This window comes from Girardinichthys multiradiatus, chromosome 4 (genome assembly GCF_021462225.1).
Source record: "Girardinichthys multiradiatus isolate DD_20200921_A chromosome 4, DD_fGirMul_XY1, whole genome shotgun sequence".
Taxonomy (NCBI): Eukaryota; Metazoa; Chordata; class Actinopteri; order Cyprinodontiformes; family Goodeidae; genus Girardinichthys; species Girardinichthys multiradiatus.
In genome coordinates this window covers 434,558-462,033 of record NC_061797.1, presented here as the reverse complement: position 1 = coordinate 462,033, position 27,476 = coordinate 434,558, and the positions used below count along the sequence as shown (strand labels likewise).

Below are 27,476 nucleotides of genomic sequence, written 5' to 3'. Positions count from 1 at the left end.
CTAGACATGGCAATTGACTGAGCTTAACTGAAACAAACTCTATGTGCTCTCTTTCAGACTCTAACCTTGAAAACTGGCTCAGAGTTTATCTGTTCTTTCTTTCTAGATGAAACGACTAAAGGAGCTACATCCATTAACATTTACTTTTCCTTCCCATAGAAAGGACTCCTGGATCAGTGCTTCTTTGTTCTCTTTGTGTCTCTGCTCTGTTCTCTCTAACCCCCAGTCGGTCGTGGCAGATGGCTGCTCACACTGAGCCTGGTTCTGGTGGAGGTTTCTTCCTGTTAAAATTGAGTTTTTCCTCTCCACTGTTGCTACATGCATGCTCAGTATGAGGGATTGCTGCAAAGTCAACACCAGTGACTGTCCACTGTCTCTACATGCTCATCCAGGAGGAGTGAATGCTGCAAGTCACTGACTGGATGCAATCTGCTGGGTTTCCTTAGATAGAAAAACTTTTTATCCAATTTGAATAAATAACTGAATCTGATTGAACTGTTCAATGGTTACGATTAATTGGAATGTATGAACCTGACTGTTGTGAAGAACCTTGAGACTACATGTGTTGTGAATTGGTGCTATAAAAATAAACTGAATTGAATTGAATTGAATACTCTTCTTTGAGGCCAATATACGGTGTAAAAACGCAACAGCGCCTCCTATGATCACAACATACGGTGGCACAGAATATGGTGTGACGTCTGTTACAAGTGATGAAAATGGCGTTGTCTGTTTTGAACCTGTACTCTGATGCAGTAAAAATATCTGACTCAGCTATTGTAAATGTAAAATTTCATGCGTTGCCTTGTAAGTGGTCCTTCGTCCAGGTGAGGGCAGCAACACACTGACAGACTTCAGCCGAGGAAGTGTCAGTTTCCAGCTGAGGTGGCGGTAGATGACAGTGTACTCAGCGCACTGTAGAAGCAACCCAGGGTTTGTGAGAAATACGAGCAAGTTGTGAACACAGACCATAGATTACTGTTTGTTGTGTGACGTGTTGTTTTGTGAGCACGAGGAGCACAGGATGGGCCGTAAAGTGACTTTGTCAACATGCTCATTAAATCAGTGGTCTCTGGACTTTGAAGGCAACACGGCGAGGATCTTGAAGAGTAAGTGGATCTATTTCATTTGTGATTGCACAAACTCAGTGGGACTTTATTTACAATCCAAAAACGACTTTTGATGCTGCTTACAGGCTACAGCTCTACCAGTATGGCCTACTTAAAATCCGTTTCCAAAAGCACGCAGTTAACACGTTTATTAGTAGTAAGTAAGTAGGCCGGTCGGCGCATTTTCGGAAGTTTTGTATCAAAACAAAACAAAGAGCCTCGGTAGACCCTAACCCACGTATGCTGGTTAAAAATGAGGACAGAACATTTTAAAGTGGGGATGTTTGGGGTGATTTATGTCCCTTAATTTCTACTGAAACCCGTGAAAGGTTGTGACCTAAAAAAGTCATTCCACCGAAGGGGTGTCATTCCTGTCCCCTGCAATTTATAAATTCGCATTAAGATTGCCTGTATACTGTCTTTTGTTAGTATGCAAAGTATCCTACGTGTTCATATAATTGCAAATTTAATATATATGATATACAGGATTAATAAAAACCCAAATTAACCCTAAAAAAACAGCAATTGTCAACTGTCATCACTCTATACCATCACACAATGAAATATAACACATAAAATCCTAAAGAAATTCTATATTTTTTGCATTCTTGTGTACCTTCAAATCCCTTCAATACTTAACATATATTCATTTCAAAAGAAATCTATAATATTTTTGGTAAAATGCATATTTTAGTTGTTTCCCTGGGTTTTCACTCAGTCTTGTCACATTCATTTGGAACATTCCAGAAGTCACATTCACAACAGGAAGTAGCATCAGTTTGATCTTTGAAAAGTCATGGGAAGATCAAAAGTATATTTTCTAATTTATTTTTCTCCATATTTCATCAAATTGTTAGTATAGGTGAGAAGGTCAGTCTCAACATGCTATTGTGTTACCTAAATTACATTTTAGTTGTCATGTGGTTGTTTTAAAAATACAATGTTTTGTCCTCATGCTAATAGCAAGGATGCATGTGGTTACATTTCATCTATTTTCTAATTCTATGGTAACTCAGCCCTGTTATGTTCAGAAGAACAGGCAAAGAATTACCTCAGTGGCAAAAAATCCCAAATCACAACCAATAATGAATTCTAGGCTGTAGAAGAAAGACGGTGGAACCTGCTGCTGCATAAGTTTAAGAGACACACATAACAGATGAAAAATGAGTTGACCCACTACAGGACACTGAAACTAAGCTGCAAAACACATTAATGTTTAATTCATGTTGACTTCTTTGAAAATTACCTCTGCATGTATGGCACAGAAAAGCACACAGTCCACTTTGGAGCATCACACCAGCAGGCAACACTGCACAAAGGTGTGCTTTATGTCACTACATCCTCCCACCCAATGTCCTATTGCACAGTGTTCCCCCTCAAGACTTGAGAGCCCAGAAGCAATCTGGCAGCACTTTTCACCAGAGCTCTATTGTGTGAGGACACATCCAGGAGTCTCCATGACCCATATTCACAGTGATGGCCCATTACATCAGCAACATAGATTCACTGCTGGGACATAAAACTTTATTGAGTTCAACCTACGGAATGGGTGAAGTGGATGGGGTGGGCGCAGGGGAACTGTTCATTGTGTTGCAAAAGACAGAAACAGTAATCAAGATGTTTTTGTCAATGAGGGAAGCAACAGAGAACATGCCCAGAATGGGGCACCAATTCCATCCACTATGAGGATACATCAGGCTGAGACCTTTGCCTAAGGATAACTAACACACAGGGACGTCAGCTGCTTGTCGACAACTAAACTAATTCTGACTTGTCAGTGCTTCACTGCAAAGTCTTTCTCAATCCATCATCAACAAACAGCCCCGACAGCCACAGACGTTATGTGGCAAAGTCCTCAAGTTGTTGTGTGTGTGTGTGTGTGTGGGGAGATATGGTGGTGACCTCTGAAACAAATGAAACACATGTTGAGGTCAGTGGCATGCACTGTTTTCTCTGGCCACTTCATTAAAAATGCTGTGGTGTTTCTGATGATGTTTTTTCCCACCACTGACAACAGTTACAGCTCACTATATGGAAATTGGAAAAGTACATAGGGTCTTTTTGAAAAAGCCCTGCAAGTTTAATTACACGCGCACACACACATGCACATGTGGCAGCTGTTCCTGTTAGCCATTGTTCAGTCCTGTTAAATAAAAAGGTAAAACTACTTTTTCAGTAATAATACATTTATTGAACTTGAGTTTTGGTTCTTCATGCATTGATAAATGTGCCTATGAAACTATTAGGTCTATAGAGAGGGATATTTTGGTCACAAATACTATTTGATCATATATGCTTTTAAACTTGCCTTATTTGATGTCACATTAGTTCTGGTAACCGGACTGAAAATAATGGAACCATCCTTGGCTTAAAAACATACAAAAGGTTAAATAAAATAACTTCAGATTGATCAATGCAAATTTTGAAGAGCTGCATATGCATGTTACCACATGCAGTTTTGAAAAATATATTTAAAAATCATTTAATTTAGGAGACTTCAACAAGCAAATGGCACCAATTCAGTGGAATGACCCAAAACATGATATTTGTCTCAAAGATTATATCTTTCTTTAGATATCATAGAATCATTAGACTATTGTATTCTATTTTCTTTTTTGGTGTTTAGAATAGATATCAATTATTTGACTTGTAACAGTCCTTTAAACCAGTGTCATTTCTGCAAATGATGATGCTTTCTCTATTAAAACAGCAGTAGAGAACAGTCTGGCATTTAACAGAAATACTTTGTTTTTCTAAATAAACGTAGTTTATTTCTTAAATTAGGTCACACATTATTGTGTACTTATTTTTAGATACATGAAGTTGAAGACATGACTTAACCGACATAGCAATAGAAAGTTCTGCTCATTTTCAGTTTAATTACACCGACGGCTGTGACTATTTGATGTGAAACAAAAGAAGCATATTTGCTCAACCATAACCTGCCTTTCTTTGTTCTTCTAAATACATGTGCATAGTTTTCCTTTTAGCCTTTATTTTATTTCCTCTAAAGTTTCTTTATGTATACTTAGTGTCTGTACGCTGAGAGCGTGGAACTAAACTCAAATGACCTGTTTTTGCACACAACCTTGAAAAAGTACATTTTGATAGTGTGACTCCAGAGGGCGATGTTGAACCACTCATGCAGCTAGACAGAAATTTCAAATGAACAAACACTATTTGAAAAGGAGAGTATACTGGAACGTAATGATAGCTGTGTTTCCTCTCGGATATTGGTGCTGTTATTGAACAAACGCTCCTTTATGTATACAGTACTGTGCAAAGATTTTAGGCAGGTGTGAAAAATGCTGTAAACAAAGAATACTTTCAAAAATGGAAGTATTAATCATTTATTTTCATCAATCAACAAAATGCAGTGAATGAACAAAAGAAAAATCTAAATCAAATCAATATTTGGTGTTTCCACCATTTGCCTTCAGAACAGCATCAGTTCTTCTAGGTACCCTTGCACGCAGTTTTTGAAGGAACTCGGCTGGTAGGTTGTTTCAAACATCTTGGGAAACTAACCACAGATCTCCTGCGGATGGAGGCTTTCTCACATCCTTCTGTCTCTCCATGTAATCCCAGACACACTCCATGATGTTGAGATCAGGCTCTTTGGGGCCAGACCATCACTTCCAGTAAGTCTTGTTCTTCTTTACTCTGAAGATAGTTCTTAATGACTTTAGCTTTATGTTTGAGTTCGTTCACTTAGCATAAACATAAACAGTCATCATTTATATTTCTGAAAGCATTGTTTGTTTACAACATTTTTTCACACCTGCCTAAAACTTTTGCACAATACTGTATGTCCATGTGTATTTATATATAACAATCTTTACATTTTTCTGTTTCTCTCCTGACCTCACCTACATGTTCATCTCCATCTGTCATGCTTTATTTATCTATCTGTCTTCATCTATATCTATTAGTGCTCAGCAACTATAAAAGTTCTTAATCAGGATTAACTGCAGTTATGTGAAAATTTCAGTAATGAATTCGAAAGTTGTTTTGGGGACTTACTTTGAACAAAAGTGTAATAACATTTAATTTGCAAACAATTCAAACAAATAAGATACTCATTAATTACATTATTCTAAAGTATATGCACAATTATTATGGTTTAATTGTTACTCAAATGTTTAACTTTATAACTGAATAAGGAACCACAGCAAAAAGAATAAAGGACAGTATTTACAGTGTCTGACATTCAGTTTGAGTTCATTTGTTCACTTTCTTCTGATGAACATCTGTTTAACATGTCAGTGATGGAGTGGGAGCTGGATTTTTTTTTTTTTAAACCCTGCCTCCATCCCTGTCAGGACCTTTGAAAAGATTGGCTAGTTTATATATTTGTTTTATTCAAATAAAGACTTACTTTATTTGAAGTAAGGCTGGGCGCTTGGACGAATTTATCAACCATCGACAATAGGTTGAGCCCTTCAACTGTCGTTTTTTTCAAGAGCTGTGTTTTGGGTTGTTTTAGTCTACAGGTTAAGGGTAAAACTTGTGCCCCTTTTCCACTGGCTTGTTTTAGCTGGCGCGGCTCCACTTCATCCGGTTTCACTCTACTCGGTACGGTATCAGTTGTGTTTCCACTGACCCGCCAATGGCTGAAGCTATGGTGGCTGAAGCCCCGCCTCCAGCCATGAGTGTAGAGCACTGTGCTGCTATTAACTTTACTGTGTTACATTGTAACATTAAAGTAGTCTGTGTGAAATGATAAAAAAATAAATGGAAAACAAAAACATGAATAAACTAAATACTAATAACCTTTGTATAAATGTATATGCAATAATTTTTTGTTTATGTTTTTATGTCTAAAATGATCCACTGGGATAATTATCTGGACCACAGCCCAGCCAGAACTTATAGAATAAGGCTCAGGGGTTCTGATGTGAGGGGTTTGGTAGGAGAAGCAGAGAGGAGAGACGCTGCTGTCTGGATGGGGACGCTCCAAAGTTTGCCTGAAGAAGTTACAATTTTTGGCTTTATAAGACGTTTTTGTCTTATCCATGGCAATAATAACCAAGACAAGGACTTAAAGGTGCAAAACCGTTAACCTTTGACCTTTTGAAGTTAAGTTTAGGTTGGATATTAGATATTCGTGCTCCGCAGTTTCAATGGCTCGTCCTCCCGTTTGGTCGGATGCAGACAGTCTGATTACGTACGGGCAGCTGCTCTCTGCCTGCTCTCTCCTCCTGCAGATGCTGGTTCTCTGAAGGACTGTCAATTAATGTCTGAACTAAACACACTGTTTCATGGTGGTTTTGTTTTGGGGGAAATGTTTGTGCGTCTGAACAGCTGATTTTATGTGTAATCAGTTGTTTAGGATGTTATTAAATACAGGGCTCTGCCTGCTGTAATTCAGAAAGCTGATTTGTCCTTTTTCTTTTCTGTCAACCTTGAGGCATGGGTTATGATCTGTAAATGGTAAAATTACGTGTATGACCTGCTCCGGCCACTGTGGTCCTTAACATTATTGTAGCTGCTCTTGAGTTTTATTAACTTTTCCCTGCACTGTCTCAACAAAAACCTTCTCATTTCTCCATGTCCCATGGCCAATCAGCCAACAGCCGTATGTTCATGCACATGTAGTCCCGACTCAGGCTTCAGTCAGTTAGGGATGGTTATCGAATTTGGTACTTTCATAGGTACCGACCAAATTCCGTCGATACTACAGAGTAAAATAAAACCATGTTACGGTACCTAAACGGATCATTTTGACACTGAGGGAGTGGAAGAGTGAGCGATTTTCCATGCCGGACATAAACACAGCATTGCACGCACAAGAACATAGTGACGTCAGTAGCCGCTGGTGCTGTCAACAAAGCATGGCTGATGGAAAGCTCTCAAAAAAAATGGCACCACTTTTCAAAATGCAATGCAGATTATACTCGCTGCAATATTTGTTATACGAAGTGCAAGGCCAGCGGTGGGAATACTTCTAATCTGAGGAAACATCTGGTTAAGCACAAGATTTTTCTCAACGTTGAAGAGGGCAGAATTTTCTTCAGCATCCGATCTACGCCTACAACTCCTGCATTCGGCAATGTCAGCACACCTGCGTCCGTTAGCGACTCGTTTGTAGCCAGCAACATGGGAGAAGAAATGTTTAAAACAACTACGATGTTACAATACAAACACAAACAGTTGGATGTTGTTTTGATATATTCATTAAATTACAGTACAGACCAAAAGTTTGGACACACCTTCTCATTCAAAGAGTTGTCTTTATTTTCATGACTATAAATATTGTAGCTTCAGACTGAAGGCATCAAAACTATGAATTAACACATGTGGAATTATATACTGAACAAAAAAGTGCGAAACAACTGAAAATATGTCTTATATTCTAGGTTCTTCAAAGTAGCCAAAAGGTGGCTACTTTGAAGAACCTAGAATATAAGACATATTTTCTTTGATTGATTGATTGAACTTTGATTACTGCTCCACACACTCTTGGTATTCTGTTGATGAGCTTCAAGAGGTAGTCACCTGAAATGGTTTTCACTTCACAGGTGTGCTCTGTCAGGTTTAATAAGTGGGATTTCAAGCCTTATAAACGGGGTTGGGACCATCAGTTGTGTTGTACAGGAGGTGGATACAGTACACAGCTGATAGTCCTACTGAATGCTGCTTTTTTCTTGCCATAATACAAATTCTAAGTAAAGAAAAACAAGTGGCCATCATTACTTTAAGAAATGAAGGTCAGTCAGTCCAAACAATTGGGAAAACTTTGAAAGTGTCCCCAAGTGCAGTCGCAAAAACCATCAAGCGCTACAAAGAAACTGGCTCACATGAGGACCGCCCCAGGAAAGGAAGACCAAGAGTCACCTCTGCTGCGGACGATAAGTTCATCCGAGTCACCAGCCTCAGAAATCGCAGGTTAACAGCAGCTCAGATTAGAGAACAGGTCAATACCACACAGAGTTCTAGCAGCAGACACATCTCTAGAACAACTGTTAAGAGGAGACTGTGTGAATCAGGCCTTCATGGTAAAATAGCGACTAGGAAACCACTGCTGAGGACAGGCAACAAGCAGAAGAGACTTGTTTGGGCTAAAGAACACCAGGAATGGACATTAGACCAGTGGAAATCTGTGCTTTGGTCTGATGAGTCCAAGTTTGAGATCTTTGGTTCCAACCACCGTGTCTTTGTGCGGCGCAGAAGAGGTGAACAGATGGACTCTACATGCCTGGTTCCCACCATGAAGCATGGAGGAGGAGGTGTGATGGTGTGGGGGTGCTTTGCTGGTGACACTGTTAGGGATTTATTCAAAATTGAAGGCATACTGAACCAGCATGGCTCCCACAGCATCTTGCAGTGGCATGCTATTCCATACGGTTTGCGTTTAGTTGGACCATCATTTATTTTTCAACAGGACAATGACCCCAAACACACCTCCAGGCTGTGTAAGGGCTATTTGACCAAGAAGGAGAGTGATGGGTTGCTGCGGCAGATGACCTGGCCTCCACAGTCACTGGACCTGAACCCAATTGAGATGGTCTGGGGTAAGCTGGACCGGAGAGTGAAGACAAAAGGGCCAACAAGTGCTAAGCATCTCTGGGAACTCCTTCAAGACTGTTGGAAAACCATTTCAGGTGACGATTTCTTGAAGCTCATCAACAGAATACCAAGAGTGTGTGGAGCAGTAATCAAAGCAAACGGTGTCTACTTTGAAGAACCTAGAATGTAAGACATATTTTTAGTTGTTTCACACTTTTTTGTTCAGTATATAATTCCACATGTGTTAATTCATAGTTTTGATGCCTTCAGTGTGAAGCTACAATATTCATAGTCATGAAAATAAAGACAACTCTTTGAATGAGAAGGTGTGTCCAAACTTTTGGTCTGTACTGTATATTGAGAAATAAATATGTTAATTTAAAAATGTTCAAATTGTATTATTAAATGAATTAACATTCATTACCACATAAACAGAAAAAAAAGTACCTAAAACCGGTACCGTTGAGTACCTGTATCGATTCCCAGGTATCCCTAGTCCTACTATTGAACTACTACAGCTGATTTGTTTAGTTTGTTGGACTGTCAACTCACCAGTTTGGTGCCAAATGCCACAGGGATCCAGCTGGCAGTTAACCGTTTTGGGATTTTCCAGATTTGCACTGGAGTCTCTGAGCAGTAATGTAGATCAATAAGTTTGCGTTCTGGCTCACATGATCATACAGATCCTTCTCAAAAAATTTGCATATTGTGATAAAGTTCATTATTTTCCATAATGTCATGATGAAAATTTAACATTCATATATTTTAGATTCATTGCACACTAACTGAAATATTTCAGGTCTTTTATTGTCTTAATACGGATGATTTTGGCATACAGCTCATGAAAACCCAAAATTACTATCTCACAAAATTAGCATATCATTAAAAGGGTCTCTAAACGAGCTATGAACCTAATCATCTGAATCAACGAGTTAACTCTAAACACCTGCAAAAGATTCCTTAGGCCTTTAAAACTCCCAGCCTGGTTCATCACTCAAAACCCCAATCATGGGTAAGACTGCCGACCTGACTGCTGTCCAGAAGGCCACTATTGACACCCTCAAGCAAGAGGGTAAGACACAGAAAGAAATTTCTGAACGAATAGGCTGTTCCCAGAGAGCTGTATCAAGGCACCTCAGTGGGAAGTCTGTGGGAAGGAAAAAGTGTGGCAGAAAACGCTGCACAACGAGAAGGTGACCGGACCCTGAGGAAGATTATGGAGAAGGGCCGATTCCAGACCTTGGGGGACCTGCGGAAGCAGTGGACTGAGTCTGGAGTAGAAACATCCAGAGCCATCGTGCACAGGCGTGTGCAGGAAATGGGCTACAGGTGCTGCATTCCCCAGACCTGGGCTACAGAGAAGCAGCACTGGACTGTTGCTCAGTGGTCCAAAGTACTTTTTTCAGATGAAAGCAAATTCTGCATGTCATTCGGAAATCAAGGTGCCAGAGTCTGGAGGAAGGCTGGGGAGAAGGAAATGCCAAAATTCCAGAAGTCCAGTGTCAAGTACCCACAGTCAGTGATGGTCTGGGGTGCCGTGTCAGCTGCTGGTGTTGGTCCACTGTGTTTTATCAAGGGCAGGGTCAATGCAGCTAGCTATCAGGAGATTTTGGAGCACTTCATGCTTCCATCTGCTGAAAAGCTTTATGGAGATTAAGATTTCATTTTTCAGCACGACCTGGCACCTGCTCACAGTGCCAAAACCAAATGGTTTACTGACCATGGTATCACTGTGCTCAATTGGCCTGCCAACTCTCCTGACCTGAACCCCATAGAGAATCTGTGGGATATTGTGAAGAGAACGTTGAGAGACTCAAGACCCAACACTCTGGATGAGCTAAAGGCCGCTATCGAAGCATCCTGGGCCTCCATAAGACCTCAGCAGTGCCACAGGCTGATTGCCTCCATGCCACGCCGCATTGAAGCAGTCATTTCTGCAAAAGGATTCCCGACCAAGTATTGAGTGCATAACTGTACATGATTATTTGAAGGTTGACGTTTTTTGTATTAAAAACACTTTTCTTTTATTGGTCGGATAAAATATGCTAATTTTGTGAGATAGGAATTTTGGGTTTTCATGAGCTATATGCCAAAATCATCTGTATTAAGACAATAAAAGACCTGAAATATTTCAGTTAGTGTGCAATGAATCTAAAATATATGAATGTTAAATTTTCATCATTACATTATGGAAAATAATGAACTTTATCACAATATGCTAATTTTCTGAGAAGGACCTGTAGGTCATCATATTCTTCACATTCCACCCAGTGACATCAAATCTGTAGTACGTGCCAGGAGAACTACTCCAACTACGTGTTCATGCTACTGCACTTCCACCGGTGCTCTGGCTTCATTTGTACAAAATCATGTAATCACCAAAGGAAATGGATTCACCAAGTGTCATGGCGAAACGTTTCCTATGATGACAGCAAGCCAATTCGGTCCCTCTGGTCTTCTCACTCGCCTTCTGCAGTGACACTGGGACAAACTTTGTATCATTACTATTATTACTAGCTATCCTGGCTAGCTCTGGTAGCATGCAGTCATTGTTGGAGAAGACAGTTTAAAAAAGATGAAGAGACAACTGGTTTCCTCTCAAAGCCTTTTATTCAGAACACATCTCTGAATACATCTTCATAATACAAAATCCCAAAGAATCCCAAATCCCTGACAAGAGTCAGGAAATATAAATACAAAGTCATATCATTGTTGTGTATGTGAAACCTTTTCACCAATCAGATGTACCCCTTCTATATCATCTGTCATCAGTCTTTCTTTTGGACCGTTTAACACTTGATCATTTTCTAATAGAGGACCTGTACTAAAGTAGCATAAGTTTGACTTTTTCTGTTTAACTGAAACTTGGCAACAACTTAATGACTTTGCCCTACTCAATGAAACAGCTTCACCTGAGGGTTTGTGTACATCTGTCAACCTTGTTCTACTGGCTGAGGCGGAGTTTTCAGAATACTTTACATTAAGAAGTTGTACGGATCTCCCATGACTCTTCACAAGTTTGATTCGTTTAAATGTGTTGCATTATAGATACATTGTTCTCTTCTCATTATTGTACCTGCTGTTCTTTTTCCAGCCAAGAACAGTATTTTTTTTAGAAATTTATACCTTGACTATTTTTTTTCAAATAGCCTAATGTGATTTTATTAGGTGATTTTAATATATATATTAGGGTTGTAATGATTCCACTATGTAATCGTTTACAAAATATAGTCGATGCAAAATGTCATGCGTGGAAATATTGTCTAATAAAACCCATGAACAAACAACATTGCCCATACACCTTTTTCACCAGCGCAGTTCAGAGCCCCTTCCGGTTCCAAAACCGGTGAAGCATTTCCACTGACTGAGGTTCCAGGGCACGAACTTCACCTTGGACAATAGTTGGCTTTTCCGTGCAAACTGTAAGAAGAAGCAAGTTCCTCAGCAAAGACAAAAACGTACCGTATAAACATTATTTATATGTTTTTTAAAAATACGTATACAATGTGTGCTTTTGCCCGCTTGATATTCCGCGTGAACTCCACGTTGCCAAATGGCAACAAGCGGCAACGCTTCGCCGCGTCATCAAATAAGAGGAGCTTCCATCTGCTGCTTGCTGGTTTCAACTGAACATGGCGGACATGAATTTCACGGACCTAATTATGGTGTTTTACCTGTGGAGAGCCGAAAAACGCCGCCAACGTCCCTGGGTTCACAAGATTCTTCAGGGACGGGAACAGTTCGGAGAGTACCACCACTTACTCCAGGAGCTGCGTCTGGATGATGGTCGATTTCAGCGGTACTTCCATCTATCCAGGACCCAGTTCGAAGATCTGCTGTCCCGCGTTGGGAGACGAATCGGCACCACCAACATTCAAAAGTGACCAAAACATCAGCCAGAAAGCATAGGTACTGAGAAGTGGTCTGTGGTCCCCACCTGCAGAACCACTCCTTTATTGAGTGTGTCTTGCTAATCACCAAAGATTTCCCCCTGTTGTCTATTCCATGTGGACAACAGCTGTAAAATTGATTGTCAATCAGTGTTGCTTCCTAAGTGGACAGTTTGATTTCACAGAAGTTTGATTTTACTTGGAGTTATATTGTGTTGTTTAAGTGTTCCCTTTATTTTTTGAGCAGTGTAGTTTGAATTGGAAGGAAATGGAAAACATGGCTTTCAATATTCAGTTTTGTCATTTTCACACATTAAAATCTGAAAGTGTGGCATGCATTTGTTTTCAGTTCAGTATTATCACAGTATGATCACTCATTGGTTTTCCCACATCTAAGAGCGGTAATAAATCCTGCTTTGTGTGTGTGTTTTTCTGCAGGTATTGAGATAGCTAAGGCAAATGGAGCCAAATATAGGCTGGGTCCAGAGCTGGAGATATGGTAAGAAGGAACAGGAATACTGTTCATTTGATATTTGTTTTAACTTCAATTATGCACAATATACTCTATACTATAGTTTATACAGCCTCACACAATCAACCTGTGACATATCATATCAGACCATTTTATTGAACAAAAATGCCACAGTACAAACACAGTGTTTGTACAACTAATATCATCTGTACTTCTGTAACAGAGAGGAAAAGCAGCTGCCAGGTGCAGCTTAACAAATACATTGATCAACTGGTTTTCATCCATGGTGCAAAGGTTTTATCAGACTGCTGCTCTTGTGCATACATGCAGCAATGCATCAGGAAGCAAAGACATCGGCAGTGACTTTTGTGAAGCAAAATGTTACTGTCCATTAATCTTTGAAAGGGTTTTAGGACCATTAACAAACTAATATCACTAAACACATGTCCTCTGTGTAAATTACATGCTGAGCAATCACATGGGTCAGAAACACAAATTAAAATGGGATTTAGAATCTAGAAAATACTTTGGAGTTAATATTACACAGGGCTTATGTAAGTTATATAAAATAAACTATATTAAAGGATAACAGTGAAAGATGTCAAGATGATCAACAGCGATTCTGAACTTTAGCTACAAAATACCACCATAGGCCTAATAATGAATGGAAAGGTTTCTAAGTCTTTTGACAAAGTTAAAAAATTTTAAGTTGTAAAATAGAGATTTCGAGACTTACAGCTAAAACACTTTTATTACACACAGATAGAAATAAGCTTTTCTGTAGAATGTCATGCATTGGTTAAAATGCTGCTGGAGGCCTCTAAGCGGTGCCCTAACTCAATTCAATTCAGTTTTATTTATATAGCGCCAATTCACAACACATGTCGTCTCAAGGTTCTTCACAACAGTCAGGTTCATACATTCCAATTAATCGTAACCATTGAACAGTTCAATCAGATTCAGTTATTTATTCAAATTGGATAAAAAGTTTTTCTGTCTAAGGAAACCCAGCAGATTGCATCCAGTCAGTGACTTGCAGCATTCATTCCTCCTGGTTGAGCATGTAGAGACAGTGGACAGTCACTGGGGTTGACTTTGCAGCAATCCCTCATACTGAACATGCATGTAGCGACAGTGGAGAGGAAAAACTCCCTTTTAACTGGAAGAAACCTCCAGCAGAACCAGGCTCAGTTTGAGCGGCCATCTGCCATGACCGACTGTGGGTTAGAGAGAACAGAGCAGAGACACAAAGAGAACAAAGAAGCACTGATCCAGGAGTCCTTTCTATGGGAAGGAAAAGTAAATGTTAATGGATGTAGCTCTTTTAGTCGTTTCACCTAGAAAGAAAGAACAGATAAACTCTGAGCCAGTTTTCAAGGTTAGAGTCTGAAAGAGAGCACATAGTTAGTCACAGTAGAAGCTCAGTCAGTAGCCATGTCTAGGAGAGAGAAAGGGTTAAACACTAAAAGACAGGGTCATGTGGATCATTGGTAGAAGGTGAGCATTAAGTTGTTGCCAGCAGAAGCTTGGACGATGCCCCTCTCCAGAAAGGTGTCAGAGGTAGACACAGAGTCAGGCCAGGTGTAGCTTCTAGGAAGAGAGAGAAAAGAGAGAGAACATAAAGTTAAAAGCTGAAATAACAGCAAATAATGCAAAATTAGAGAGTAGTGTGAGAGTGAAAGTGGTCATTATGTCCTCCAGCAGCCTAAGCCTATAGCAGCATAACTACAGAGATAGCTCAGGATAACCTAAGCCACTCTAACTATAAGCTTTATCAAAAAGGAAAGTTTTAAGCCTAGCCTTAAAAGTAGACAGGGTGTCTGCCTCACGGACTAAAACTGGGAGCTGGTTCCACAGGAGAGGAGCCTGATAACTAAAGGATCTGCCTCCCATTCTACTTCTAGAGACTCTAGGAACCACCAGTAAACCTGCAGTCTGAGAACGAAGTGCTCTGTTAGGAACATATGGACCAATCAGATCTCTGATGTATGATGGAGCTAGATCATTAAGGGCTTTATATGTGAGGAGGAGAATTTTAAATTCTATTCTGGACTTAACAGGGAGCCAATGAAGGGAAGCTAAAATAGGAGAAATATGATCTCTCTTTTTAATTTTCATCAGAATTCTTGCTGCAGCATTTTGAATCAGCTGAAGGCTTTTAACTGCATTTTGTGGACATCCTGATAGTAAAGAATTACAATAATCCAGCCTTGAAGTAACAAATGCATGGACTAGTTTTTCAGCATCACTAGGATATTTCTAGTTTTGGCAATGTTCCGGAGATGAAAGAAGGAAATCCTAGAAACCTGTTTAATATGGGATTTAAATGACATCTCCTGGTCAGAAATAACACCAAGGTTTTTTACTTTATTATCAGAGATCAATTTAATGCCATCCAGGTTAAGTGATTGACTAAGCAGTTTCTTTTTTAAAGACTCCGGTCCAAAGACGACAACTTCTGTCTTGTCTGAATTTAGAAGCAGAACATTTAAAGTCCTCCAAGTTTTTATATCTTCAAGACATGCTTGTAGTCTATCTAACTGGTTGGGCTCATCAGGATTTATGGATACGTAAAGCTGAGTATCATCAGCGTAACAGTGAAAATGTATCCCATGCTGCCTGATAATTCTACCTATTGGAAGCATATATATAGTAAAGAGAATTGGCCCAAGTACTGAACCCTGTGGTACTCCACAATTAACCCTGGAGTTTAAAGATGATTTATCATTTACATGAACAAACTGGAATCTGTCAGACAGATAATATTTAAACCAGCCTAGCGCTGTTCCCCTGATCCCTACAGCATATTCCAGCCTTTCTAAGAGAATATTATGGTCGACTGGATCAAATGCAGCACTGAGATCTAACAGAACCAGAACAGACACAAGTCCATTATCTGAGGCCATAAGAATATCATTAGTGACTTTCAGCAGAGCTGTTTCAGTGCTATGATGAGCTCTGAAACCTGACTGAAACTCTTCAAACAAGTCATTGCTGTATAAATGCTCCACATTTGATTAGCAACTATTTTCTCAAGAATTTTAGATAAGAATGGAAGATTGGATATAGGTCTGTAATTTTTCAAGTCATCTCGATCAAGGGAAGGTTTCTTAAGTAAAGGTTTAATTACAGCTACCTTAAAAGCCTGTGGTTCTGATCCATTTACTAAAGATAGATTAATCATATCTAAAATGGGGCTGGTAATCAGAGGGAACACTTCCTTAAATAATTGGGTTGGGATTGGGTCTAACATACAAGTTGAAGGTTTAGATGAAGCTAATATTTCTGATAACTCAGGAAGCTCCACAGGATCAAAACAGTCCAAACACAGATCAGGTTCTACAGTTATTTCCAATGTTGTCTCGCTTACTGACGATGAAGTAATCATCTTCGGGAGTATGTCAACGATTTTCTTTTTAATAGAATCAATTTTATTTAAGAAGAAGAGCCCTTAAAAATCTTTTTCTTTATTACTTTTTCCTCATATGTAACCCATAGAAATTCTGATTGTTTTGTATACTAACACATTCATAGCCATTATTTATACAGGTGAGTACCTAATGTCACAAATACAAACTAAACCAAACTCAAAATAGTATGTTTTAGATGGCTTAGATTGATTTTTGCTTAGGTTTTATTTCACTTTGCTAAAATCTCTTTTCTCTTATTATCTGTATCTAACAGTGGGTATGGCTGTGCAGATCACTTCTATGAGTCAGACACGCTGCTTCACAGCTTTGAGGTCCTCAAGACTCTTCTGGAATCTCCCATTTCCCAAGACATCATCTGTGATGTTGGAATGTAAGTATCAGTCTGAAATAAATCAGTCATAAAATCAGTTCAGGTTATTTATACAGTTTGCATGGACTTTACAAGGCAAACGGGTTGAATTCATATCCAATCATGCCCAATTCTGTTTAGTCCAAATTTAGTACAAATCAGCACAGTTCATTGCAGTACAGCCTAATTATAGTATTAGTTTCAGATCCAACCAGTCCAGTTCAGTACAAATGACAATACTGTAACCATTCTGCTTTGCTTACTCAAGTCCTTTTTTCCAGGCATAGAGAATCCATTTGCCCTTTAAACTATAAATGAAATACTACAACTCTGTAATTAAATTTGAGATTTAAAATTTGAGAGTTAATGTAGAAAAGCAAAAAAAAAGTACAACCACGGTCCTGGGCCGAATCCCACTCCTTTTGTGGAGGAAGAAGGTGTAACCCCGAGCAAAGGAACACATCATTATATTCTCTAGGCTCCGCCTTGTTACATGAGACCGAGCACAAACCTCAGTGCATCAGTACATTTATGTGTCAGTTTAGTAAGTATAGTTTTTTCAGTCATTGGCAGCAGCAGGAAATAAAACATTGGATGGTTTTGCCTTTGGAACCTCTCATAACAGTCCTAACATCTGCAGCTTCGTTGTCAGTCTTGAATGTTTAATGACAAATGTACAGCAAGTTCCTTTTAATAATATTCATACTGCCTGAACCTTTCCACGTTTTCTTCATGTTACAGCCACAAACTTCAATGTATTTTAAAGGGATTTAGGGACAGGCCAACAGAAACAGGACAAAAAAGATTGCATGGTATTTAATGATCTTTTTTGTGAATAAAAAACATGGCTGGAGAAGTGTTTGGTGCATTTGTATTCAGGCCTCTTTACTCTAATACCCTTAAACAAAATTCAGTCCAAGCAACTGCATTTACCAGTAACATAGCTGGTAAACAGAGTCCATCTGTGTGTAATTGAAACTTAGTATAAATCAGCAATGGGCAAACATTTTGGATCAGGGTCCACAGTGACTTAAAATTTGAGAGATGTGCCAATATTCCGGGTTAAAAAAGCCCAAAGTCTTTATATGGCCCAGGGTCCGTGGTTTGCCCATTCCTGGTAAAAAATGCAGCAAGAACTTTAGTGAAACATCTTGAAGACCAAGGAGCACAGAAGACAGGTCAGGTAGAAAGTTATAACGAAGTTTAAAGAAGGGTTAGGCTCCTAAACACACGTGGAAGGTTGTACTTCTTGAGTTGCTGTAGGAAGTACAGTCTCTACTGGGGATTCTTCCAAACAGTGTCTTTGTGTGACCACCTCAGGTATCGAGAAAGGGTGGTTCCTAAGAACCTGAAGTGATCCACAGTGTTGTTGAAGATGGTGAGGGGAGGCGATGTAGAGGGTGTTCTCTGGAAGTCATGTCATCTCCACTGTCTTTGGCGGGTTTAGCTGCAAGTGCCTCTGAGTGAACCAGTGGACCAACGATCCACCTCCTGTCTGTATACAGACAGTTCACCGTACTGGATCAGATCAATAACAGTGGAGTCATCTGCAAACTTCAGGAGTTTCACTGACGGGTCCGCCAAGTTGCAGTCATCAGTGTACAGAGAGAAGAAGGGAGGGGCGAGAACACACCCCTGGGGGGGCGCCGGTGCTGATGGTTCTTCAGAGGGAGAAGATGCTTCTCGGCCGTAACGTAGCTGGTGATCCACTGCTAGGTGGAGGCCGGCACTGTGAGCTGGGTGAACTTCTGTTGGAGGATTTCTGGGTTGATGGTTGAAGGCTGAGTTAAAAGCCTTCAGCTGATTCAAAATGCTGCAGCAAGAGTTCTGATGAAAATTAAAAAGAGAGATCATATTTCTCCTATTTTAGCTTCCCTTCATTGGCTCCCTGTTAAATCCAGAATAGAATTTAAAATTCTCCTCCTCACATATAAAGCCCTTAATGATCTAGCTCCATCATACATCAGAGATCTGATTGGTCCATATGTTCCTAACAGAGCACTTCGTTCTCAGACTGCAGGTTTACTGGTGGTTCCTAGAGTCTCTAGAAGTAGAATGGGAGGCAGATCCTTTAGTTATCAGGCTCCTCTCCTGTGGAACCAGCTCCCAGTTTTAGTCCGTGAGGCAGACACCCTGTCTACTTTTAAGGCTAGGCTTAAGACTTTCCTTTTTGATAAAGCTTATTGTTAGAGTGGCTTAGTTTATCCTGAGTTATCTCTGTAGTTATGCTGCTATAGGCTTAGGCTGCTGGAGGACATAATGACCACTTTCACTCTCTTCGCTACATTCTCACACTACTCTCCTATTTTGCATTATTTGCTGTTATTTCAGCTTTTAACTTTATGTTCTCTCTTTTCTCTTCCTAGAAGCTCCAGCTGGCCTGGCTCTGTGTCTACCTGTGACACCTTTCTGGAGAGGGGCATCGTCCAAGCTTCTGCTGGCAACAACTTAATGCTCACCCTCTACCAATGATCCACATGGCCCTGTCTTTCAGTGTTTAACCCTTTCTCTCTCCTAGACATGGCTACTGACTGAGCTTCTACTGTGACTAACTCTATGTGCTCTCTTTCAGACTCTAACCTTGAAAACTGGCTCAGAGTTTATCTGTTCTTTCTTTCTAGATGAAACGACAAAAGGAGCTACATCCATTAACATTTACTTTTCCTTCCCATAGAAAGTACTCCTGGATCAGTGCTTCTTTGTTCTCTTTGTGTCTGTGCTCTGTTCTCTCAAACCTCCAGTCGGTCGTGGCAGATGGCCGCTCACACTGAGCCTGGTTCTGGTTCTGCTGGAGGTTTCTTCCTGTTAAAAGGGAGTTTTTCCTCTCCACTGTCGCTACATGCTTGCTCAGTATGAGGGATTGCTGCAAAGTCAACGCCAGTGACTGTCCACTGTCTCTACATGCTCATCCAGGAGGAGTGAATGCTGCAAGTCACTGACTGGATGCAATCTGCTGGGTCTCCTTAGATAGAAAAACTTTTTATCCAATTTGAATAAATAACTGAATGTGACTGAACTGTTCAATGGTTACGATTAATTGGAATGTATGAACCTGACTTTTGTGAAGAACCTTGAGACGACATGTGTTGTGAATTGGCACTATATAAATAAAACTGAATTGAATTGAATTGTATAATACTTTAGGCTTAGGCAGGTGTTTACCACTTAGCAGGACAGCAACAACCTGTCTCAGCTGAGCTGTTTTGCAAAGAAAAATGGGAAAACATTTCAGTCTCTAGATGTGCAATGCTGGAAGAAACATTTAAAAATATTTGCATCTGTAAATTGTTGTTTCTAGAAATTATTGACTTGGGGGCTTCCATTTCCTTCTATTTCACACTTGTGTATGTTTTTTTGATAGTCTATCCCATACAAATGAAACACAATATCTTCAAAGGTGAAAAAAAGTAAAAAGGTTTAAGGGTTGTGAATATCTTTCTAGGCCCTCTGTGTATGTCAAGTTCAGATTGTGACTTTTTCCTGTGCTTCTCTCAGGCCCATCATGCATCACAATGTGCGCTACAACTGCCGTGTGCTCTTTCTTAACAGGTGAGTTGTTGGGTTTATAACCACCTATTCTGTAGTAACTACAGTTTAGTATGTTTACCGCATTTATAAGCTACAGAAATCTTTCTATTGTTTAGCAGGAACTATAAATCTGTATTCTTCACCCTTCCTGTAGAAAAATTCTACTGATCAGACCTAAGATGCTGATGGCCAATCATGGCATCTACAGAGAGATGCGTTGGTTCTCCCCTTGGAGTCGGTTAAGGTTGGGCTCTGCTAATTAAATTATATTCAATTCATTTTATTTGTATAATATTGTTTTACCTCAAATTTCATCAGAAGGTATTTTATAAAAAGCTATGGAAATTTTACACAGAAATACAAAGAACCCTATAACAAATTATGTACATTAAAGTTTAAAAGATGTTAATTTACAGGCCTCAGATCAAGGAATGGATTAAACTCATGACAGAGACTGCCTCATTTAAATTGTTAACTGGTAAGGTAAAGACAAACCATTTATGGGGTCAATTTATGTCATTTAGATAGATCATAGGAAAGACTGCTCACTGCATAGTGCATGGAATGGTGATATATGTAGTTAAGGTTTGTTGTTTATATGTTGTAAGAAAGATGAAAATTCAATAATATGAAAAAAAGTAAATGATGTCTAACAAAGTTTTGAAAAGGTATATATAAATCTATATAGTTGACCCAAAACAGGTGGCACAATGACTGGACTTTTTGTTTGGACCACATAATATTTCCCAAAGTAAGTGAGAAATAAAATAAGTCTTTAATTTGTGAGATTACAGATTAAGAAATTAAAAAGCAAAAGCACATTCAACAGTAAATAAAGCATCAGATGTTTATTAAATCTGTTAAAGCATTATATATAATAAGCCAAAAGCCAGAAGGGAGCATAAATGGAGCGGTATCAAACTCTTTTGGTCTGGAAAGAGGAACTAGATAGGGCTGCCTGCTGAGCTCGTTGTTTGCATTATTTATTGAATCATTAAGTCAGGGGATCACTCAGAATAAGAATTTTACTGGTATAGGGTTACTAGAGCCAGAAATTGTATTAAATATAAAGGAGTGAACATTCCAAAAGACTTAGCAAAATTATACAACATAAAGTTTGATTTATTAAACCAGGAATTGAAGGGAACATATCATGACTTTGAATACATTTTGTTGTTTACTTCTGTAGGAATGCAGAAAAGTTGAATTTAGTCTCTCCAGGTGTTGTGGAGATATCTTTATATTCTGTCATATTTATTGCGTGTTGGTGTGAAATCCTGGCCATTCTTCTGATATCAGTAGCATCGTGCCTTCAGCTGATGTTCGTGATGTGTGCTGCTTTTAGCTCCTTGAAGACAGAACCGTACTGCTTGTTTTTAATATTATTATTTCATAAACAGTTTAGCATTGCTTATGTCGTTGAAAAGGAATGATTTAAAACCATGATATGTGTTTTACAGGAAGACATACAGAGATGAAGTCTTATTCCTATATTAAGTTTGCTCGTATCGAATCGATAAAAGTGAACATCCTCCCAAGGATTCTGTATCTATTCTAGACCCTTCCAATTGAGATTAATGATAAGCAATTTAATGAATGGCATTAACTGATTTCTCGTTACATATGGCAAGGGAAAAAACAAGTACACACACTTAGGTGGTAAAAAACTGGGTTGCTAGGACTTCCGGATCTAAAAGATTACCACATCTCAGCCCAGTTAAGGATCCAGTTTTGATGGTGTGTCCCAGGTTGTACGCATTTCTTCTTCTTCTTTCCACTTTGGAAAGTAAATATGTAGCACTCAGACAACAATTCTGAATGCTACTCTCACGGACAGGACGTAAAAAAAAAAAAGTCTTGAAATGCTTTTCAGGATGAACACAAGCAAAGGCACTCAGGAATGGGTCTGTTTTATTTCTTGCTCTGTCTGTTAATCGGTGTTGATTCTGAGTCCACTAATTAAGATAACATACCCACTGCTGACTACTGGGGCTTTGTATCACCAAGTTTAGCAAAACTATGCTAGCTCATCTCCCAGTTCAACATTCTCCTGTAAGTCTTTAGGTCATGAGCACAGCAAGCACCAAGTTCTAAAGAATATTGAGCTGACAGGAAATGGGGTGGAGAGAGAGGGGGAAGACATGCAGGGACTTAAACCTATGACCGGCTGCGTTGAGGACTAAGGCCTCCTTACATGGGTCGCATGCTGCGCTTCCGTTGGACCCCACATATATCTGTATTTCTACAGGATGTCATATTTTAATGTATGCAGTTGTGGGCATGTAAAGAGAGCTAATAGTTTAAAAAAAAATTCAGAGCTGCTTTTAATTTCATCCAGTTCAAAGAAAGTCTGTGTTGTGTGCTACTTTTCACACCCTATTGTTGCACTTATACACCATCAGTATATTGAAAAATATCAAAATATCATACAGTAAGTCTCTGTGTTTCCTTAAGGCAGGTGGAAGAGTATTTCCTGCCCAGAATGATCCAGGGGGTAACTGGCCAGGTAAACAAGAGAATCGTCCAGCGGTGTAATGGTGCTATTGTTTTGATTACTGACTGATGGTATAATCTATTTTATAATGTCATCCTTAGATTTCTAGACCAGTTTTGAAGAATATTTTTTAATATGCCAACTGGCTGAACCATGTTATGAAATCCATGGACATTCAGAGCAGTTGTCCTAACCAGAGTGTTTGTCTTTGTGTTCCTCAGGACACAGTGCCATTTGGTGACTGTGTGCTGTCTACTAAGGACACCTGCATTGGCACGGAAATCTGTGCAGAGCTCTGGAACCCCAACAGGTAGCTCAGCTCAGCGCAATAAAAATTACACAGGTCACTGCCCCAAATGAGAACCAATGGAAAAATTTTGGAAGTTTAAATGTACATTAAACACATTTTTACTTTTGTGTCACTACAGACTATAAATCAAATATATTTCTGAGTCTGTGCATACCAAGTCAGCGTAGCAGATGCTTCTCTTAATTCTCCAAACACACATTTGACTAGGCTTTTGACTGGATACAGCTCTGACATGGAGTTGTCATTTTTTTTCTCAGCCCTCATATTCAGATGGGGCTGGATGGTGTTGAAATCTTCACTAATTCTTCTGCTAGCCACCATGAGCTCCGTAAAGCTGACCAAAGAGTCAACCTTATCAAGTCAGCCACCACCAAGGTAGTGATTCACTGGCAGACCTGAAACATCAACTTCTCTATTTACGTACAAATATGAAAATTAAGTAATAGATTTAGTCTAGTTTCTCTAAAAACATACACATTAGATTTATTATCTAAGCAACACACTTAATCTTGAACCTTAGTTGATTTTTCCTATTGAAAACCGAGAGGACAGTGCTGTATCACAACAGTAGAGAAGATTAACACACATGTCAGCATATTGTCTGTTCAGTGATAACGTACACTACTGGTCAAAAGTTTTAGACCCACTTTCTCAATTAATGGGTTTCTTTATGTTTGTGTCCATTTACATTGTATGTAAACAGTATGTGTATTTACACTGTAGATTCTCATTTAAGGAATGAAAACTGGGAATAAAAACATACAGAATTACGTAGCAAACAAAAAATTCAAAAAAAAAAACTTTAAACATGTTTTATATTGTAGATTCCTTAAAGTAGCTGCCCTTTGCTGTAATGACTGAAACATTGACCTCTGGCCACCTCTCAATGAACCAATGGACGTTCTTTCAAGACTCTTTGGAAAACCATTCCGGGTGACCACCTCATGAAGCTCATGGAGAGAACGCCAAGAGAGCAAAGCAGTAATCGGAACAAAGGAAGGCTATTTGGAAGAATCTAAAATATAAAAATGTTAGATTTGTATATTTGTTTATATTTTATTTCACACTCTTAGTTTAATACATACAGGTCCTTCTCAAAATATTAGCATATTGTGATAAAGTTCATTATTTTCCATAATGTCATGATGAAAATTTAACATTCATATATTTTAGATTCATTGCACACTAACTGAAATATTTCAGGTCTTTTATTGTCTTAATACGGATGATTTTGGCATACAGCTCATGAAAACCCAAAATTCCTATCTCACAAAATTAGCATATCATTAAAAGGGTCTCTAAACGAGCTATGAACCTAATCATCTGAATCAACGAGTTAACTCTAAACACCTGCAAAAGATTCCTGAGGCCTTTAAAACTCCCAGCCTGGTTCATCACTCAAAACCCCAATCATGGGTAAGACTGCCGACCTGACTGCTGTCCAGAAGGCCACTATTGACACCCTCAAGCAAGAGGGTAAGACACAGAAAGACATTTCTGAACGAATAGGCTGTTCCCAGAGTGCTGTATCAAGGCACCTCAGTGGGAAGTCTGTGGGAAGGAAAAAGTGTGGCAGAAAACGCTGCACAACGAGAAGAGGTGACCGAACCCTGAGGAAGATTGTGGGGAAGGGCCAATTCCAGACCTTGGGGGACCTGCGGAAGCAGTGGACTGAGTCTGGAGTAGAAACATCCAGAGCCACCGTGCACAGGCGTGTGCAGGAAATGGGCTAGAGGTGCCGCATTCCCCAGGTCAAGCCACTTTTGAACCAGAAACAGCGGCAGAAGCGCCTGACCTGGGCTACAGAGAAGCAGCACTGGACTGTTGCTCAGTGGTCCAAAGTACTTTTTTCGGATGAAAGCAAATTCTGCATGTCATTCGGAAATCAAGGTGCCAGAGTCTGGAGGAAGACTGGGGAGAAGGAAATGCCAAAATGCCAGAAGTCCAGTGTCAAGTACCCACAGTCAGTGATGGTCTGGGGTGCCGTGTCAGCTGCTGGTGTTGGTCCACTGTGTTTTATCAAGGGCAAGGTCAATGCAGCTAGCTATCAGGAGATTTTGGAGCACTTCATGCTTCCATCTGCTGAAAAGCTTTATGGAGATGAAGATTTCATTTTTCAGCACGACCTGGCACCTGCTGACAGTGTCAAAACCACTGGTAAATGGTTTACTGACCATGGTATCACTGTGCTCAATTGGCCTGCCAACTCTCCTGACCTGAACCCCATAGAGAATCTGTGGGATATTGTGAAGAGAACGTTGAGAGACTCAAGACCCAACACTCTGGATGAGCTAAAGGCCGCTATCGAAGCATCCTGGGCCTCCATAAGACCTCAGCAGTGCCACAGGCTGATTGCCTCCATGCCACGCCGCATTGAAGCAGTCATTTCTGCAAAAGGATTCCCGACCAAGTATTGAGTGCATAACTGTACATGATTATTTGAAGGTTGACGTTTTTTGTATTAAAAACACTTTTCTTTTATTGGTCGGATGAAATATGCTAATTTTGTGAGATAGGAATTTTGGGTTTTCATGAGCTGTATGCCAAAATCATCCGTATTAAGACAAGAAAAGACCTGAAATATTTCAGTTAGTCTGCAATGAATCTAAAATATATGAATATTAAATTTTCATCATTACATTATGGAAAATAATGAACTTTATCACAATATGCTAATATTTTGAGAAGGACCTGTATTTCCATGTGTGTTCATTAATAGTTTTGTTGTCTTTGGTGAGAATCTACAATGTAAAAAGTCATGAAAATGAGACCCAATAAGTGAGAAAGTATATCTAAAACTTTTGACTGGTAGTTTAGTTGTTAAATCATCTGTGGGTGTGATTTCAGAGTGGGGGTATCTACCTGTATGCCAATCAGAGGGGCTGTGATGGAGACCGTGTGTACTATGACGGTTGTGCCATGGTGGTTATCAATGGAGATGTAGTAGCTCACGGAGCACAGTTTTCCCTTGATGATGTGGTAAGCATGAAAACACACTTCAAGACGAACTTGAAATTAAATCTCTGTGTAGCTACATCCATGAAGTCATAGCTGTGACATTTTTTGTAGTATGAGTATTTTCATCAGCATTCTAAAGGAATCCCATAATAACCTGAGAAGTGTTTTCTTTGATTATAGGAAGTGATTACAGCCACTCTGGATCTGGAAGATGTCCGCAGTTACAGAGGAGAACTATGCCAGCCACATATGGTTAGAAAACATCAACACCCAACATTTGAATGCAGGAAAATGCATTTTGTTTAGGTTTGTTTTCTGATAGCATCACTGTAAGTTTAGGTTTTAACAAGTTAGATCAATTTGGCCTGGGACCTCAAACTAGAAGCTGCTTATCATCTGCTTCCAAGAAAGTTCACATGATAACAGCATTGTTAAGCTTCCAACAATTATTAACCAGCATTCCCTGTTCTTCACTTTAATGTGGACAAGTGAAGAAAGATGTAGTTAGTGCTGGTTATCAATTTTTGGATGTTCTCCTGAACCATGCAGCTCAGATTCTGGAGTTGTGTGCAGTGCACTGCCCATTCTTATTGAACAGTTCAGCTGTCCACCCTTAGGGGCCTGCTGAGCTTATTTTACAATATCAACACCAAATAAAGTGTTCAGAAGTTTAGCTGAAAATTTAAGCTGGAGCTTATGGGTTTCTGTTGACCATACCAGGTTTAAGGTGTTAGTCAGAACTAATCTGAATACTAAAGACAAACCAAATATGGATAAGGCTAAAAGCATTCTAACCCTGCCATAATAATGTTTAAAGTAATCTTTTAACTTTATCTACTTGTTTCTTCTGACAGGAAGTAATATTAATTATTAGGAGCGGCCCAGCCAGAGTCTCAACTTGAATCTGTGGTTGGAGCGAAAGATTAGGGGGATGTCAAAGAGGCCTTTCATCTCATAGACTTGGGATTCATCACAAGATAATAAAATACCAGTGAAAACAATTAGAAGAAGAGCTTAATGACTGTAATGCCAATAACACATTTTCCTTGATTATTGTCAAGCATATAAATACTTTTGACCTTAAATGTTTTGGATAAAACTTCAATAAAAACAGATAAATTAGTTTTGTCAACATTGATCCTTCTTTTATATTGCTTTATCTTTTGAGAGATGCCTTTTAAATGTACTTTTTTAATTCTTTAACACAATTAATTCAAATCTAAATCCGTCAGGAGTAGGACAAAATGTGGGCTTAATTGTACATGACTTCAAATAAAGTATATTTGTGTTGTCGTGTCCTCATGCAGATATTTAATTGACATGTATATAAATAATAAATGATGAAATCTCAAATGTTTTCAAAGAAAGATCAAAAACTTCCACCACATTTTTCAGCTTTTTTGCTAGTTTTTCTTTATTGAATTCA

At 39.2% G+C, this 27,476-nt stretch overlaps 1 protein-coding gene across 2 annotated transcripts in view; it reads left to right on the top strand.

Moving 5' to 3' along the window:
• Positions 1 to 719: 719 nt before the first annotated feature.
• nadsyn1 (NAD synthetase 1) overlaps positions 720 to 27,476 on the top strand; it is a 56,369-nt gene continuing 29,612 nt past the window's right edge. Inside the window, exons 1-10 of one of the 2 annotated variants that reach the window (XR_007037948.1) lie at positions 720 to 1,109; positions 12,947 to 13,007; positions 16,665 to 16,781; positions 20,256 to 20,309; positions 20,443 to 20,532; positions 22,743 to 22,794; positions 23,004 to 23,092; positions 23,350 to 23,467; positions 25,940 to 26,071; positions 26,231 to 26,302. Coding sequence is in view for 1 of the 2 variants with exons in the window: in XM_047362945.1 (XP_047218901.1) it covers positions 1,025 to 1,109; positions 12,947 to 13,007; positions 16,665 to 16,781; positions 20,256 to 20,309; positions 20,443 to 20,532; positions 22,743 to 22,794; positions 23,004 to 23,092; positions 23,350 to 23,467; positions 25,940 to 26,071; positions 26,231 to 26,302 (870 nt within the window). In the remaining variant the exon portion in view is untranslated. The remainder of the gene's footprint in view (positions 1,110 to 12,946; positions 13,008 to 16,664; positions 16,782 to 20,255; positions 20,310 to 20,442; positions 20,533 to 22,742; positions 22,795 to 23,003; positions 23,093 to 23,349; positions 23,468 to 25,939; positions 26,072 to 26,230; positions 26,303 to 27,476) is intronic. The other variant, XM_047362945.1, reaches the window with a different exon arrangement.